An 18,681-nucleotide genomic window follows, 5' to 3' on the forward strand; every position below is an offset into this window, starting at 1 on the left:
TTGTTTAGTCTTTGATTTTTCTACGCAGTGTTTTATATAAATAACGAGATCGACACAGAAATAATCACGTAATATCGTCATAATAAACTGGTTTTGCATTTAACATTTGCAAAAGGCAAAACAAATTTCAAAAACGGACATATTGTAAGAAAATAAGATTCATTTTAATGCATGTGATTTATTATTAATTATATTTTATTAGCTCAAGCATCATTGAAAAAAGAAATAAACTCATAGAATTTATACATTAATTATTGACTACAATATCACACATAGAATTAACGACATACGTCAATTTAGGTTAAAATCGATTATGATTCATCACAACAATTAAATCTCTGTCATCACTAAGATAGAAGTTCTCATTCATAATTCATCGCTTGGCAGTCACAGGCGCTTACTGTATTATGTTCAGGACAGCAAAGACAGGACATGTACACTCTGTCACGAACATGAGATTTTGGACAGTGCAGTTCTACACTAATTCCATGTCCCGTATTGCTAAGAGTTGGACTAAAATTCAATAGAAGGCATTGTTTAGAAAATGAATGAATAAACATTTCCATGCGAGGTATGAAAATTGGAATCAAAGAGGTGTTATACAACATTAATCAGACAACAATTAAAATCTCTTTTTTCCCATGAATGTGGATATAGTCGAATATATTGCATAATTTAAATCAACTTAACATCGTTATTTGTAAAAACAAGTAAAATCACAAAAATACTGAACTTCGAGGAAAATTCAAAACGAAAAGTCCCTAATCAAATGGAACTTCCTTTGAAAAATGAAACGTATTCTTAATTCCCTTAAAAAAAGAAACATTACATGTTTTAGTGCTTTTAACATTTTTTTCCTGATACTAAGAAAATTGGAGAAAATAAAATTTCCATAGCAAAATTCCAAAGACTTCATGAAACATATTCAGTTAATCTTCATTTAACCATGAACACTGCATGAATGAAAATGACTATTTTATATTTATTGTGAGGAACGTTCTCTTTATGTTTTGCACTTCTAATAGAAATTGAATGGAACATATGTTTAACATTTGATGAATAATATAGGTTTACTTATACTTACTCGCAAACATATAACCAATCGCAACCTTGGGTGTTAGTATAGCCATATTTGATTGTAGGTTCAGCGCCATTTGCACAATCCATGGATACCAATTGACGTTTTTTTCTGTCTCCAGTGGTTGTATTGGTATTCTCTGAAAAAAAGGATTTTCATAATGATATGACAAAATATCATTATTTCCCGAGTGCTGGAAAAACACAAAATAAGTCCAAATTCCTTTATTAATTTGATCAAGCAGAATAAAAATCTAACAACACAAAAACCAGACGTAGCATGAAATGTATACAACTTTAACAACTACTCTATGATGATAACTATTTACATTCGATTCATTTTAACTTAATCTAGACATTAACATTGTGGGTGGGTTGAGAGCAACTGTTTACGACTAAAGAGGTTGGTTCAACTTCATGCTTTCAACTTTTTACTCTATGATGCAATATTCCAGGACTTCCTGCATATAAGGTATATATCTTTAAATTAATTAGGTACTAGTGAAAAAGCCCTCTCAAAAATATTTGTTCTATTGATGAGGATAGCTTTTTGCCAATGGTCGTAACAGCAATTCCATATTGGTTTCCTACAATGAGACTTACCAAATATAGTCCGTCGGAAGGGAACGATAAATGGCTGGCCCTTGTTAAGCGAGATTCATATAGCTTGCACTTAAAAGACACTCTTGCAGATTTAAGAGCAGGTTAATGCTGCTACAGGGCAGCACTCAGACTAGTCCAAATAATTATGACGTCTTGAAAGGCTATTATAATTTTTTTTCTTTGACGCCTTACTTCGACGTCATAACGCCAAACTCATATGTTCAGTTGCACTTTCAGAGGGAATTTACTGCTATATTTAAACGTTTAGCTGATTTCTCCTGAAGATTCAATTTAGGTGTATAAAATATATTTTTGAACCAAACTCGGTCCATTTTGACGAACCTGATTTTCCGGATAATGTAAAACAATGGTTCCGGAAATTCGGGTTTTACCGAGTTTGGTATAAAAATTATATTATAATCTCCTAAAAAGAAATCAGACAAACGTTTAAAAAAAAATGCAGTCGACATGTTCCCGCCTCGGATGGAATTGTTACTTATATTATTATTTCTGTAGTGATTAATTGGAAATATTTTGCACAAACAAACACATAAAAGGTAAGAATTTTTATATATGCATTTTATTTTAGCCTTTAGTGAAAATTTCATAGCTTAATTGGGTCTCAAAGTTGAGAGCAAAATATGCTCTCAAAGTCAAACTGAAAATGGCGGCTTCAGCATTATGACGTCGAAGTAAGGCGTCAAAGAAAAAAATTATAATAGCCTTTCAAGACGTCATAATTATTTGGACTACACTCGCACATGCTAAGTGGAAAGGGATTAATATAAGTTGCAAAAACCTGTTTCCCAATTAGCTATAATCAAAAAAGTTTAAATTAAATCAAACATGTGGCGAATGATCCACCCACCCCTTAGGAACACATGATATCATTCCAGATAATGATTTTCGTTAACATCAATCTTCTCTATATTGTGTTTTATTACTGCTTTAGACGTCTAGTCGTTTGTCTGTTGGTTTTCGACTCACGAGTTTGAACATGGCTTTTCTATAGTTTACCTCTCTTACAATTCAAATATTTTCGGTTATCGAAATCACAATAAATATATTCATCATATATATATATATATGTTACACTCAGATCTTGCCCTTCCTCACAAACTTGTCTATTTGACGTCACTGAACTAGAAAACATGTCTAAATGTAAAAGGTCGCCACAGCGTGAGACTTGTATAAACGCCCAAACATGTCCAATCCCCCAAACGTGTCCAAATCAACCTTTTTTCCTTCTTTTACTGGAACTTTCATTCGTGTCCGTTTTATAAATACGTTGTTTTTTGGTCATTGTTCTTTCCTTACCGTATATTTATTTTACTATTTCATTGAAAGAATAGAAATAAACAATTTTAGGCAGTATAACCGTTGTAAAAGTGTCCAAAATGGTTCGGCTATGTTGGATGTAAAAGAAGGTAACCATTCTCTGTTTAATTGTAGATATTAAATCAGATACCTCGTGTATGGAGAATATCAATCTTTCATGGTGCCATCAGTTGTATTTTATAAGGCAACATTGGTTTCAATCCGCCTCTATTACATAACGGAGATTGGACTCCTTTTTACTGAAGACATTAACAAAATTGGTCTTTACAGGCTCTGATTTTTTTTAATTTTAAAATCACAACAAGGGTCAATTCCGGATAACCATAAAAAATGTAGGCATTATCTTAAATTCCCGGTATGAAAATAAAACCTATGTACAGTATTCAGTAATTATTAACATGCATATATGATGTCGTTCAAATAATGCATGAAATATTTGACACTGGACATTATGTCTCTTTTTGTGTGTCTTCGATGATGCTCGAAACCTATTAAAAATTATTAAAAAATCTGATAAACACTCTATGATTTGAAGAGTTTTTTATTATCAGAACTGTTGAAAAAGGAAAGTAAATTCTGCTAAAAGCACGCCGTCGGATTTATGTAAAAGGCATCATCGGAGTTGTTTAGAAACAAACAATTTATTTAGTAAACGATTAATTCAGCTGCACTAGATTTTGTTGTATGTTCGTTCTAAATAAGCATTAAATACTTGCAACTGGACAATAAGCAATTTCCTTTAATAGTATTTTCATATGTTACAGATTAAATTTGCAATATTTTTGTATGCTTATTATTTACAACTGTGTCCCCCATCATAGAATTGCCGTAATCAGTATTGATTTGGGACAAGCATGTATTAGCGCTAAAAGACGTGAAACGTGTTGGCTTGTTTTAATGGACAAATTTCGGCAAATAACAATAATCGGACACGTTTGGGGGTTATGGAATCTGACACGTTTGGGCAAATTTGAATATTACGGACATGTTTAGGGGAAATGGACACGTTTGGGGAAATCGGACACGTTTGGAAGTGTTACATATATATAAAGAATATCTCTAAAGCTTTTCATATATAGCTTGTAACGATAAATTTACATTTATCCTTGACTTCTTATTGACGATGAACTTACTTGACCAAAGATAGGATACTTACTTAAAAAGTCTGCATTATTTGGAATTAGGCCAACTTCATATAGTTGAAATCCAAAACCTTCAACAAATTCTTTTGCACTTTTGCTACCAAGTGAATTCAAATCCTGTATGACCCTTTTCTTGAACCAATTTTTTAGAAAGACTGATGCAGGTTCCTCTCCCGAAATGTGGTTGCCATTATGTTTCTGTAATGTTCGATGAATGAGTTGAGACAAATCAAAATTTAAGAAAATTGTTCGGTATTTCAGAAAGCGAATTGTCTGCCACACATAATATACTTGACCACTGATATATTTATTTATAAGATACTATGTCTTTACCATGTTTACTGTTGATATTCCAATTCATAATCTGTAAAAAGTCTTTTTTTTAATTTGATGAATATAAATGTCAATCATTCACTTCATAAATGAATTCCCCCAATTGTTATATTTGTGTTTTTTTGCATTTATAAGAATTTAAAATTAACACTGATATCGTTTACGTTAATAAAAGTTGTTCATGGATTTATACAAATCATTCTTTCTCGTTTAGTTTCTATATTTGAAATTGTTAGAAAAAAAACTTTAAAAAAAATCCTTTTCAATATTTAAAAATCATCATATAGTTATTACAACCTGAAATCCGTTCTTCTGTGACTTTTTTTAATATTTTTTTTATTATAAATGGATGATGATTATTAATGCAGTTTAATCACTTTATGAATTCTGTTCTTTATGCCATAATCAAAGTATTTTGAAACATAAACGCTTTGCTACCTTAACATTAAATGCAGGTAAAGTAGGTATGTAATTGTTTATATTTTGAAAAGACGTAAAGTAAAACCGTTATCCAATATATGTCATATTGCTAATCGTTGAAAAACCATCATTGAGTTTGGACGTTAAACCTTCATCACTCCGTTTGAACATATTTTTGCTGTTTCTTTAACTTTTTGCAGGTTGCAGTTTTTTTAGTCCTAGAGATTTCGTTTGTGTTAAACTATTTTCTTCTTACAAACATCAATATTGTAGAACTTTTTATGGACTTTTAATAAACTTAATGAATAGAAATTGTGTAAAATCATTGCTATTGATGAACAAACACAGGAATTTGTTATACACGTACTGGTTTCACTGTTGCATAGTCAACCTGTTGTGTACTTTTGACACATGATGTTTATAGCTTGCAGAAAATAAATTGAAATGTTATAAAAAAAAAAATTATGTCTTACCGTAATTATCAAAAGGTATATAATACCTTCAAAACAGAATTATTGTATATTTGCTTAAATCAATATTTATAACTAATTCAAGCAAATGCGTTTCCTGATGCAGGACTATTAAACGTTCCTTTCATTTATTGACAATCATTACTCGTGAGTCATATGTTGATCACTGATACTAGCTCTTAGTCGGAAGAAACTTTACAACTTATACTTTATTAACATTCTTATCAAACTCGTAAGCATGTAATGTGTTTACATGTTTTACACTTCGTCCTGTTAAATGACCAATTGAAAATTCGTGTCATGAACACATGGTACACAGTCGATAACTGACATCAACTTTGTGTTATTATTCATTAGTTTGCTTATACATTATACGTTCGATGCTTAAGTTATACTACAAAGATTAAGTGATGCTATGTAACGGACAGCTCTATTGAGGATTTAAAAGTTGTCGTATAAATTGAAATATTAGTCATCATCTTTTCATTATTTTCCTAAACTATAATGATTTTGTTTCAGATAATATTTTTATTTGTTATTTTTTCAGACCTTTATTTCAAAGTGGAATAATACCAAGGGGAAAGAATGAAAACCGATATTTTATATGATGGATCTACATTTCATTTGCGAACACAGAACATATTTGAAAATTTAGTAAGATTTCATTAGATTTACATATATGAAAATATTTCAAAATAATGACGAATCCTGACGAATTCAGAATCAAAGGTTCTCCAATTTGTAATGATCTATAAAAGAGGGACGAAAGATACCAAAGGGACAGTAAAACTCATAAATCTAAAACAAACTGACAACGCCATGGCTAAAAATGAAAAAGTCAAACAGAAAAACAATAGTACACATGACACAACATAGAAAACTAAAGAATAAACAACACGAACCCCACCAAAAACTAGGGGTGATCTCAGGTGCTCCGGAAGGGTACGCAGATCCTGCTCCACATGCGGCACCCGTCGTGTTGCTTATGTGATTACAAATCCGGTAAATAGTCTAATTCGGTAGGTCAAATTCATGAAAGGGAAGGGGATTGTAGTTACGACGTAAGGAACATATCCGATATCATTTGTGAAACGGTTATTCCATAACGGTCAACCAACTCGTGATGGCGTCCGTAAAATTTACGAAGGGATGATTTCAACTTCACCATTTGGAACTCTTGGTTTAATAGCTTCCTTGTGAGCAGTAACCCTCTATCAAGAAAATCATGATAGGAAATGCAAGCACGGGAATATCGTATCAATTGGGAGATATATACCCCGTATGCAGGTGCTGCTGGAATGTTGCTACTTAGAAATGGAAAGTTCACAATTGGAAATCATCTCTTTTGTCGTAAAGTTTTGTCTTCAACCGACCCTCATTGTCAATTTCTAGATGTAAGTCAAGATATGAAGCCGACTTAACTGTATCTGTAGTATCCTTATAATTGGCCGACTAAAATAAGACCATCGAATAATCATACGTACATATCCCTTTACTAAGCTCTCTGTTGTTTCTGTGGCATCTCTGTACACAGTTCGGTCTAGATAAGTCTTATAACATTCCAACTTTGACGGATAACAGGATACTTCAATATTCTGCATTCAAAAATACATTACTCAAGAAAATACCACCCACATTACCTTTAAGTTATCCAATATATACAAGATTTGAAGTAAATTGATATTGAAATTACAAGTAGAAATTATATATAGCATTATACTAAATATTGTGTTAAGTACTCTGCAAACTATGACAACATGTATTTTTTTTTAAATTACAATGTCAGTTCTGAGTCCCAATTAATTAATAGGCTTATCTCTAAACTTCAATGTAAACATTGAGTAGTTTCATCCAGTGCCGTTTTAATGGGACATAGAAATATTATAATAAGGCAACTCATTTCGTTGGTATACCAATTTCGAACTGAAACAGTGTTTTTGTGAAAATGATTTCTACATTGTTCTGATAACAAATAGCTTAACAAGTCCGTTTTAGTGTTAACACAAGTGAACTTCATGATTAAAGGACCGGAGACAATTCAGTGATGTTCAGAAACATCTTTTCTTAAAAAATAAGATCCTTTCAGTATATTTTATTAATCTTTACAAAACTGCAAAAACTGAATTGTCTACAAGACTCCTAAACAGTATTGAATTTAAAACTATGCAAATATATGTATCTTTGGAAAATATTTAACACTAACTATATGTTCACACTTTTCCGCTCATTTGAGATCAAAATGGTCGTTTAAGATAAACATGTAGTTACTACAGTATAGAAGTCTTTCCAAATCAGTTTTTATATACTATACTATACAAGAAATTTCTATATGTGTTGAATATTTGGTTGCCAAATTTAAATGCTTTGCTTCTGTATATAAAGGATTGAATGCAAATACAATTTATTGGTATGGTCATAGCTTATGTCATGTTGATCCGCTCTACAATTTATTTTTGAAATAACTTACCTGCTTAAAATCTTGCACTTTATACATTTCATCAAGGTCATTGTGTGCCGGAGTGTGGTAGTATATAATGTCATTTTTGATATCAGTATCGATGCTTTGGTCAAACAGCGCGCCTTTTTCTGCTACGTGGAGATCAAAAGTCTGGAAAATAATTGTGCATAATTAGCATCGTTTTTTTAAAGTAGATTTTTAAAGTAGAAAAATAAAAAAACAATCTATGATGGTATATGATAAGTTCATCGTAGATAACAGGCTTAAATACACATAATGTTAATTGATAATCCTTGGTACGTTGGTATATTTTTTTTAGAAACTGCAGTTGGATCAGTTCCACAATGTTTATTATTATCTGTGAGCTGTTTTACCTTGTTTGGTACTTCTGACATAATGAATACACGTTGTCGATAACAACGTTAGGACTTTAGTAGTCTAATGATACACACCGATAGCGCTGTTATCCGAAATATACTCATCAAAACGAGTTATTTCGTTGAGTTTCCTTTTTAGTTATTTGATTAAATAATCTGCTTTTGCTTTCCGTAAACTGGAATCGTCCTGCCAAAATTTAAAGAACGTAAAATTCAGCAGATAAAGCTAATATAACAAAGACTATTCAATAAATGAGAGGCGAAATATACCAAGGGGATATTAAAAACGGACAACAAATGAACAGAGTAAAGACTAAAACAAACAAAAAACGACGATTAGACAAACAGAAAACACAACGTAACGAAAAATTTAAAACTAAGCAACAAAATTACAATTACACTAACATTACAAAATTGGAGTTATATAACATTGTAAAGTGTTATAACATGATATAATAGCGGTCAACATTTTTTCATATGTTATGCTTCGGTTTCGATAAATGATATCTTAATGTACTTACAGCAGTATATTTGTGCTTAGGTACACATTGAACATTGATCATAAAAACACAGGAAATAAAGACTTGCAATAACATTGTTTTGTCTTCTTGGTTACAGTGACACAAGAGTAAAGCTAGAAAATAAATAAAGATGTAAAATAAATCAGATTTCGCAACATGAGGTTGTTACACATATTTGATGTTGTGTTTTACTTAAGTTAACACAAATATAACAAGTAGTACGTACTAGTTAGATTTCATCTAGTTGAAACGACCATGTAAAGCCAGTCATGGTCGTTAAAAACTTCTTTCGTCGACCAATTTAACAATTATATTGAACCAAATTTGATACAACATGTTCTACATAACGAAATGCCTGTACTAAATCGGGAATATGACAGTTTAATATATTGCTAGGAATTTTACCATTGAAAAACAAAAATTAAAGTTTGTTTCATCCTTGACAACTTTAATTTTTTTAAGTCAATGAAGCGATTTCTCTTTAAGATTAATATGTTCTAACTAATAACTAAATGAAACATGTATAATTAACATGTTAACAGAAAATTCAACTTACCTCTCTAGTCAACCTCAACTTTATGTGTTCACTTTAAAGCTGTTTCAATAGTTCTAACCTGGTTAAATTTATATCAAATTCAAAACAGAAGTGACCAATGAAAATTAAAAGTTTACATCCTGTTACAAATTATTGTAAATCAAGATCTGTTTTAATACCATTTGATTGATTTCCAAAAATTCAACGTATCACACCGGTGAATCATGAAAGGGATTTGTCATGAGTGGCACTTTTGATAATATATACCCGGTAGTAAATATCAAATAACATGAAAACACTCTAAACTTATTGATTTAAGGGAAATACTTTGGGAACAATGACATTAATTCCAAGAAAAAAATCATCAAACAATTTGATAACAGTGCAATCACGTTTCTACAATATTTCATATACTGTCTAAGAAGTCGTCCACTTTCCTGGATGTCACCGGGAACAATCCTATTAAAGTTTACAAATCTATGAATTATCAATTCACGGAATAATTTGAGTAAGGTTTATCAGACATTAACTAAGGACGATCAAAAAACAAATTTCTTTGAATTAAAATCTGACATTTAATTTGGTTATGTTTAAAAGATACCAAAATTAGAAATCTATGAAACATAAAAAATGTGTTTAGTAGTGGAAGCATGGAAAAATTCATCGCAACTTTCCTGTACTAATTTGTGTGTTAAAGATAAAGCGTTATAAACGACACAAAATGATATTAAACTATTACGCAATATATAGTGTAATTGTGAATAAAAGTATGTCGATTATTCAATATACTTATATGCAATATTATTACATAATAGTAAAACATAACATTCATTTGTTCAAACGCCTTGCCAAAAAAAAGGTAAGCTTATCCATAAAGTATAAGACGTCCGTATGTATGAAATTAACGAAAAGTGGGGTTATAGACAATTTGCCAAACAATAATCAACCTTGTAAAACCAAATAACACACAAAAGTCTTAACAGATCTTTATCGATAGACAATATTTGAGATATATATATATAGATAAAATACTAAATACAAGTTTACAGAGATTCATACAATATAAAAACAAATTTAGTTAAAAATTTATTGTCCAGAGAACATTTGAAGGTATTTATACAAAATAATCAGTATTTTGATCTAAAAATAGTAAAATAGTAGTAATTTAGTACGGCAGACGCGCGTTTCGTCTACATAAGACTCATCAGTGACGCTCATATCATAATATCTATTAAGCCAAAGTGTAAAAAGTTGAAGAGCATTGAGGATCCAAAATTCCAAAAAGTTGTGCCAAATACGGCTAAGGTAATCTATGCCTGGAATAAGAAAATCCTTAGCTTTTCGAAAAATTCAAAGTTTTGTAACAGGAAATTTATTAAAATGACCACATTATTGATATTCATGTCAACAAGTAAAAGTTATTAACAGCGTCAAATGATAGCTTGTAGTATGCTGATTCCAAAAATGCATGGTTTATTATTATATTGATGTTTTGAGAGGCGACTGCTGATATGGAACTTGCGCCCTAATATATGGTTTCTATACGATATTGTTTGTATAAGGGAGATAATCTACTACTTCCGGTTTGAAATGTAATACATCCGGCATCATTTAACTGTTTAATTGACACTGATCCAAAAATATATGGTTCTAAAACTTTTACAATCAAAAAGTACAAAAAAAGCTACTTCCGGTTCCTTTTCCAGGGTCATACATGTATGGCTTGCTACTTAATGCAGAATGTGTCATGGCTTATCAAGATACATATGAGGTAAAAGCAAAGGTCAAAATCTAGAACTTCATATCAATTTATGACCATGAGCTCAATTTCAAGGTCATAAACCAAGGACCTCAAATCAAAAGACCCCATGTCTAAATTATATATGGTTAATAAGTTGTATAACCATATGCATATTTTTAAATAAGAAATGGGAAAAACTCTAAATTTATGTTAGCGTAGCCTTCACACCGATATGTATGTGTTACGACATGTCGGAACTTACAATTAAGTAAAATTATGTTGTTGATATCTAATATTGTGTTTAAAAAGAATATAAGTCAAAATCCATTTATTTTAGAAATGACCTTGACCTTTGACCTTGACTCTTATTTTTTGTTTACCAAGGACTTCAAATCAAAACATCATTAGTCTCCATCACTTATGGTTTACCAATCACAACTACATATTTCTTATTCAAAATACAAAAGGGGTAATATCTCCCATATGTAGTCTACGAAATGCTTCGGTAAAGAATATTATTAAGTTCCTGAGTACATGGAGAGCAAATTGGTGAAATAGTTTTGTCGTAATCTTAAATGGTTGCGAAGGAGATTTGTACTGAAGAAAACCAGTGTTTTGGGAGATAACTCTTGCAGACTTCTTATACGTTCAGGTAATTCACATCCAATATTTTATGGAAATATTATTTATAAAGCACAAAAATGTCAGTCTTCATCTCAAAAGCTAACAAATCCTTTAAATAAACTTATTAAGAAGGGATGTAGTTACGATACTGTTGTCAGGTCATTGAATATTGCATATTTTGGCGTCATTCTTGGTTCACTTTGCATCGGAACTAAACACATTTATTTGAAAACCAGTTCTTGGCATGACGCGGGTTATGTTCTTCTCATATATTTCATGATGGTATAATACTTAACCTCTCACGGGAATGGGTGTGTCTGATATTCATATGATGAAGACATAATCTTTCAATCAGTTTGATTGGAGTCTGGAGCTGGCATGTCAGTTAACTGTAGTAGTCTGATGTTATTTATATATTTTTGTCATTTTGTTTATTTTCTTTGGTAACATCTTCTGACATCAGACTCGGACTTCTCTTGAGCTGAATTTTAATGTGCGTATTGTTATGCGTTTACTTCTCTGCATTGGCTAGAGGTATAGGGTGTGATTGAGATCTCATTAAAATATTTAAGTAAGGAGCCGCTGGCCTTTGTTAGTCTTATAAAAAATAAGATGTGGTATGATTGCCAATGAGACAACTGTCCACAAAAGACCAAAATGACACAGACATTAACAACTACACCGTACGGCCTTCAACAATGAGCTAAGCCCATACTGCATAGTCAGCTATAAAAGGCCCCGATAAGACAATGTAAAACAATTCAAACGAGAAAACTAACTGCCTTATTTATGTAAAAAAAAATGAACGAAAAACAAATATGTAACACATAAACAAACGACAACCACTGAATTACAGGCTCTTGACTTGGGACAGGCACATACATAAATAATGTGGCGGGGTTAAACTTGTTAGCGGGATCCCAACCCTCTCCCTAACTTGGGACAGTGGTATAATATACAACATAAGAACGGGAATTTCTCGCTGCATTGAAGACCTGTTGGTGACTTTCTGCTGTTTTCTGCTCTATGGTCGGGGTTTTGTCTCTTTGACACATTTCCCATTTCCATTCTCAGTTTTACAGTGATAAGTAAATTATAAAAAAATGAGAAAAATTGGCTACTTCCTGTTTTCATAAGGTCGCTTCCGGTTGGCATTTTTCAATGTCATATGTCACCCAACATTTTGGTAAAGATCATATAGCTAAATAATGAACCAAGTTAAAGAAATCATCAATAAACCTGATAATTTCACATTTCAGGGGCACTAACTGCTATAAGATGCCATTAGATTGTTTCAGACAAAATGTAACATATCTACATTACAATTAAGCAAACATTTTGCACTTGTTCTTTTATACATATCTTTAAACGTGTTGGAGAAAATGCCGACACAACATGAACAAGGAAAAGTCAAAATGGAGAACTTACCTTGACCTTTGACCTTGACCTTATTTTCTAAGTTAGGACCCAGGGGTCTCAAATCAAATCATTCCAGGGTTATACGGTTAACAGTTTATGAGTAAAAAAAAACATACCGACAAATTAATTTCATAAAGGTAGATAACTCCTAAAAAATTTCATCGATCCAAATAAGCCAAATATTCCAGAGGATGACACGAACAGGTTAGAAAAAGAAATTTTTCGATATTTTTTTTTTTTTGATACGAAGGAGATTCACACATTTAATAAACAGTGAATAGGCAGCTAGCTCTTTTAAAGAACATTGTTCATCTAAGCAGGGTGAAATTTAAAGTGCATAAACTATACGATACAATATATGAAATTTATAAGTGACATATTGCGTAGCAAATATTAGGCGGAATAAAAAAAAATAATTAATAATAATGATAATTAAAAACCAATTGTTCAGAGAACAATTGCAGGTATTTCCACCAAAAGCAATGTATTTTAAATCGAAAGTTGTAAAATTAAGTTTAAAATGTCATTTCAATCGTCAAAAGATAGTTTATTGTACGCTGATTCCAAAAATATATGGTTTCTATATAATATTTTTTAGATAAGGGAGATAATTTGTTACTTCTGGTTTGAAAAATGTTACTTCCGATAATATCTGAATATTCTTTCGACACTGATTCCAAAAATATCTGGTTATATATACCTTTTTATTAATAAAGTACAAAAAATAGCTACATCGGTTTATACCACGTCACTTCTCGTTGTTTTTTCAAGGTTAAATGGTTTGATACTTTTTTGCCAAAAGTCTCATGGCTTTATCATGTATACATATGAGGTAAAGGCAAATGTCAAATTCTAAAACGTCAAATTAAGCTATAACCTTGAGATCAATTTCAAAGTCATAAACCAAAGACCATATAGTTTTACATAGTTATATTTGGTTAATGAGTTATATCACCGTACGCGTAATTTTAAATACAAGAGGGCAGAAAACTCCCCTTTACGTTCAACGTACCATTGCAATCAAAAGTTACGTGTTAGGACATGTCGCAACTAAGAATTTAGTTAAAATAATTTGTTGATATCTTATACGGTATTTGGGAATAAGTGAAAATAAGCCAAATTCAAACACTAGAATATGACCTTGACCTTGACATTTGACCTTGACCTAATTTTCATTTTTTTTTTGCCAAGGACCTCAAATCAAAGATCCTAGGTCTCTATCACTTATGGTTTAGAAGATAGAAATGCATATCACTTATATTAAATGCATAAGGGGAAATAACTCTCATATGGAGCGTTCATATTGCTTCGGTCAAAATATGACAAATCGTACGAAGGATATAAGGAGCAATTTTATAAAATAAATTTGTCGTAATCTTTTACAGTTGCGAAGGAGTAGTGGACACAAGGAAAACATTGTTTTGTTAGATAACTCCTAGAAAGAAAAATATTTGGTTACGCAGAGTAAATTTTAAAAGCGCACAAACTGTTCGATATCATATACCAAATATCAAACCGACATATTCCATAACAAATATTTATCGCAAGAACAAAATTAGGCGGAAGAAAAAAAAAATTAAAAACCAATTGTTCATAGAACAATTGCAGGTCTTTCCACCAAAAACAATGTATTTTAATATAAAAGTTGTAAAACTAATTTTAAAATGGCATTTCAATCGTCAAATGATAGCTTATTGAACGCAAATTCCAAAAATGTATAGTTTATATACAATATTTTTTTAGATAGGGGATATCATTTGTTACTTCTGGTTTGAAAAATGTTAATTTTGATAATATTTGAATATTTACTTGACACTTAAACACAAGAAAAAAAATAATTAGAAGAAAAACAATAGGTCTTTCCACAGAAAAGTGGAAAGACCTAATAATTAAAAAGCACAGAAGGTCTTTCCACCAAAAAACATGTATTCAAATATGAAAGAAGTAAAATTGGGTTTAAAATGTCATTTCAACCGTCAAATGATAGCTTAGTGTACACTGATTGAAAAAATATATGGTTCTTTTCAATATATTTTTAAATAAGGGAGACCATTTGTTACTGCCGGTCTGAAAAAAAGTTACTTCCGATACTATTTGCAAGGGTCCAAATCTGGAACGTCTATATAACTATGACATTGCGATCAATTTCAAGGTTATGAACCAAGGATCTCAAATCAAAAGACAATAGATCTTAATATATTTGGTTGATGAGTTATATTACCAAACGCGTATTTTTAAATACAAGAGGGGAGAAAACTCCCTTTTACGTTACACAACATATCGCAACTAACAATTAAGTAAAACTAATTTGTCGATATCTTATACAGTGTTTGGATAAAAGTGAAAATAAGCCAAAGTCAAAATTAAGAAGATGACCTTGACCTTTGACCTTATTTTCATTTTTCTTGACCGAGGACCTCAAATCAAAAGATTCTAGGCCTCTATCACTAATGGTTTACAAGATAGAAATGCATATCAATTATATCAAATGCAAAAGGGGAAATAACTCTCATATTGGGTGTTCCTATTGCTTTGGTCAAAATACAACAAATCATGCAAAAGATGTAAGGAGCAATTTTATAAAATAAATTTGTCGTAATCTTTTACGGTTGCGAAGGAGTAGTTGACATAAGGAAAACAATGTTTGGGGAGATAACTCATACAAATAAAAGTATTCGGTTACGCAGGGTGAATTTTAAACTGTTCTATATCATATAATAAATATGTAAGCGGCATATTGCGAAACAAATATTTATTGAAAGAACAAAATTAGGCGGAAGAAAAAAAATCATCAGAAGAAAAACAAAAGGTCTTTCCACAGAAAAGTGGAAAGACCTAATAATAAGTTTTTTCACAATGAAGTGGAACGACTTAATAAGAAGAAAAACAAGAGGTCTTTCCACAGAAAAGTGGAAGGACCTTATAATAAGAACAAATACAATAAGTCTTATCACAATAAACATGATAAAGTGGAAAGACTTAATAATAAGAAGAAAAACAATATGTCTTTCCACAGAAAATTGGAATGACCTAATAATCAACAAGTTTTTTTATATGTAAATAGTAAATTCGTTGATTAAATTATCATTTACAGCTTCAAATGAAAGCTTAAAGCACGCTCATTAAAAAAATATATGGTTTCTTTGCAATATCTTTTTTAAATAAGGTAGATAATTAAAAACTTTCGGTTTGAAAAATATTACTTCGGGTATCATTTAACTGTTTAATTGACACAGTTTCCAAAAATATTTTGTTCTATATACTTTAACATCCAAAAAGTACAATAAAATGACTTCTGGCTTACACAAGTTTTCTTTGGTTTCCTTTTCAAGGTCGAATGGCTTGCAACTTAATGCAAAAAATCCTTTGTGCTTATCATGCATACATTTAAGGTAAAAGCAAAGGTCAAAATCTAGAACGTCAAATTAACATATGATATTGAGCTCAATTACAAGGTTATAAACCCTTTATGGAGTGTCCGGACCGCTTCACTCAAAATTATTTTAAAGATCCTTAGGATACAATAGGCAAATTGGTGAAATAAGTTTGTCGTACTATAAAACGGTTGCGAAGGAGTTGATTACACAAGAAACGCAGTGTTTGGTGAGATAACTCTAACAATGAAAAGTGTTCGGTTTAACAGGGTCAGTTTAAAACCGTAATAACTGTTCGATAGCATACGCAAAAAATCTAAGCGACATCTTGCGAAACAAGAATCACCGTCAGAAAAAAGTGGCGAAAAAAAGACAAAAAAAATATTGAAAATTTTCGGTTTATAAAATGTTTCTTCAGGTATCATTTAACTGTTTAATTGACACAGTTTCCCAAAAATATTTTGTTCTATATACTTTTACATCCAAAAAGTACAATAAATCTACTTCTGGCTTACACAAGTTATCTTTGGTTCCCTTTTCAAGGTCGAATGGATTGCAACCGAATGCAAAAAATCCTTTGTGCTTATCAAACATACATTTAAGGTAAAAGCAAAAGTCAAAATCTAGAAAGTCAAATTAACATATGATATTGAGCTCAATTTCAAGGTAATAAACCCTTTATGGAGTGTCCGGACCGCTTCGCTCAAAACTATTTCAAAGATCCTTAGGATACAATAGGCAAATTGGTGAAATAATTTTGTCGTACTATAAAACGGTTGCGAAGGAGTTAGTTACACAAGAAACTCAGTGTTTGGTGAGATAACTCTTACAATGAAAAGTGTTCGGTTTATCAGGGTCAGTTTTAAAACCGTAATAACTGTTCGATATCATATTACGCAAAAAATCTAAGCGACATCTTGCGAAACAAAGAATCACCGTCAGAAAAAAGTGGCGAAAAAAAGACAAAAAAAATAATTGAAAACCAATTCTTCAGAGAACAATTGAAAGTCTTTCCACATCAAAGACATTTTGATATAAATCCTTCATACTAATGCGATACATAATGGTTTAATTATATTTTTGAGTGATGTAAGGGAGATAATATGCTACTTCCGGTGAAATATATGTCGCTTCCGGTCTCATATGATAGATTCTTTCACACTGATTCCAAAAATGTAAAGTTTCTAGTATATTCTTTTGTATGTAGAATGGGAGATTATTGGCCACTTCCGGGTTGTTAAAAATCATTTTTAATCTTCAGTAATCAATTTATATATCTCTATGACAAAATATATGGATTCTGAGCAATTTTATGTGAAAAAATTGCAAAAAAGACTACCGTTTTTCTTAAGGTCATTTCCGGTAATCATTTTTCAAGGTCATTTATCACCTGCCCTTTGTACAAGGTCAAATGCATTTATAATGAACATAGTTGAAGTTATAATCAAATAACCTCATATTAAGACATTTCAGGTGCACTTACTCCTATAAGATGCCATTAAATTGTATCATACTAAAGGTAGCATATCTTCATTACAATAAAGCAGATATTCTACATTTGTTCTTTTATATGTATCTTTTAAAGTGTCGGAGAAAATGCAAAAACAAGCAAAAGTCACAATTGAGAACTTGACCTTGACCTTTGACCTTGACCTCAATTTCTAAGTTAGGACCTAGGGGCTTCAAATAAAAATATCCCAGGCTTATACGATTAACGGTTGATGAGTTGAAAACATATATCGACAAATTTATTATGTAAGGGTAGATAACTTCTATAAAATTTCATCGACTCGCTTCAATCCAAATTAGTCAAAAATTTGCTGAGGATGCAACCAACAATTTGTAAAAAGAATTTTGTCGATATCTTTTTTTCTTATGAAGGAGGTGCTCTCATATGATAAACAGTGAATAGAGAGAGAACTCTTACAAAGAAAATGGTTCGTCTTAACAGGATGAAATTTAAAAGCGCATTCACTGTACAACTGGACATGAACAAAATTTGGCGGAAGAAAAAAATTAATGATAATAATCAGAACAAAAACAATAAGTCTTTCCACAGAAAAGTGGAAAGACTTAATAATCAGAAGAAAAACAATAGGTCTTTCCAGAACAAAATGGAAAGACCTAATAATAATCAGAAGAAACTCAATAGGTTTTTCCACAGAAAAGTGGAAAAACCTAACATTAATTGAGGTAAACAGATTCAATGAAATATTGTAAAATGAGGTACAAAATTATGACGGAATATA

The 18,681-nt window shown here is 31.1% G+C and overlaps 1 protein-coding gene across 2 annotated transcripts in view; it reads right to left on the reverse strand.

Moving 5' to 3' along the window:
* LOC143083669 (uncharacterized) overlaps positions 1-9,434 on the reverse strand; it is a 43,155-nt gene extending 33,721 nt beyond the window's left edge. The window contains exons 1-7 of one of the 2 annotated variants that reach the window (XM_076259950.1): positions 9,296-9,429; positions 8,740-8,852; positions 7,851-7,991; positions 6,868-6,978; positions 4,175-4,358; positions 1,085-1,217; positions 163-513 (exon numbers count right to left, since the gene is read on the reverse strand). In XM_076259950.1, coding sequence (XP_076116065.1) covers positions 363-513; positions 1,085-1,217; positions 4,175-4,358; positions 6,868-6,978; positions 7,851-7,991; positions 8,740-8,814 — 795 coding nt within the window. In that variant the 5' untranslated portion in view covers positions 8,815-8,852; positions 9,296-9,429 and the 3' untranslated portion in view covers positions 163-362. Of the gene's footprint in view, positions 1-162; positions 514-1,084; positions 1,218-4,174; positions 4,359-6,867; positions 6,979-7,850; positions 7,992-8,739; positions 8,853-9,295 lie in introns of those variants that run through there. The other variant, XM_076259951.1, reaches the window with a different exon arrangement.
* Positions 9,435-18,681: the final 9,247 nt, after the last annotated feature.

The sequence above is a fragment of the Mytilus galloprovincialis genome, chromosome 7 (genome assembly GCF_965363235.1).
Source record: "Mytilus galloprovincialis chromosome 7, xbMytGall1.hap1.1, whole genome shotgun sequence".
NCBI classification, from domain to species: domain Eukaryota; kingdom Metazoa; phylum Mollusca; class Bivalvia; order Mytilida; family Mytilidae; genus Mytilus; species Mytilus galloprovincialis.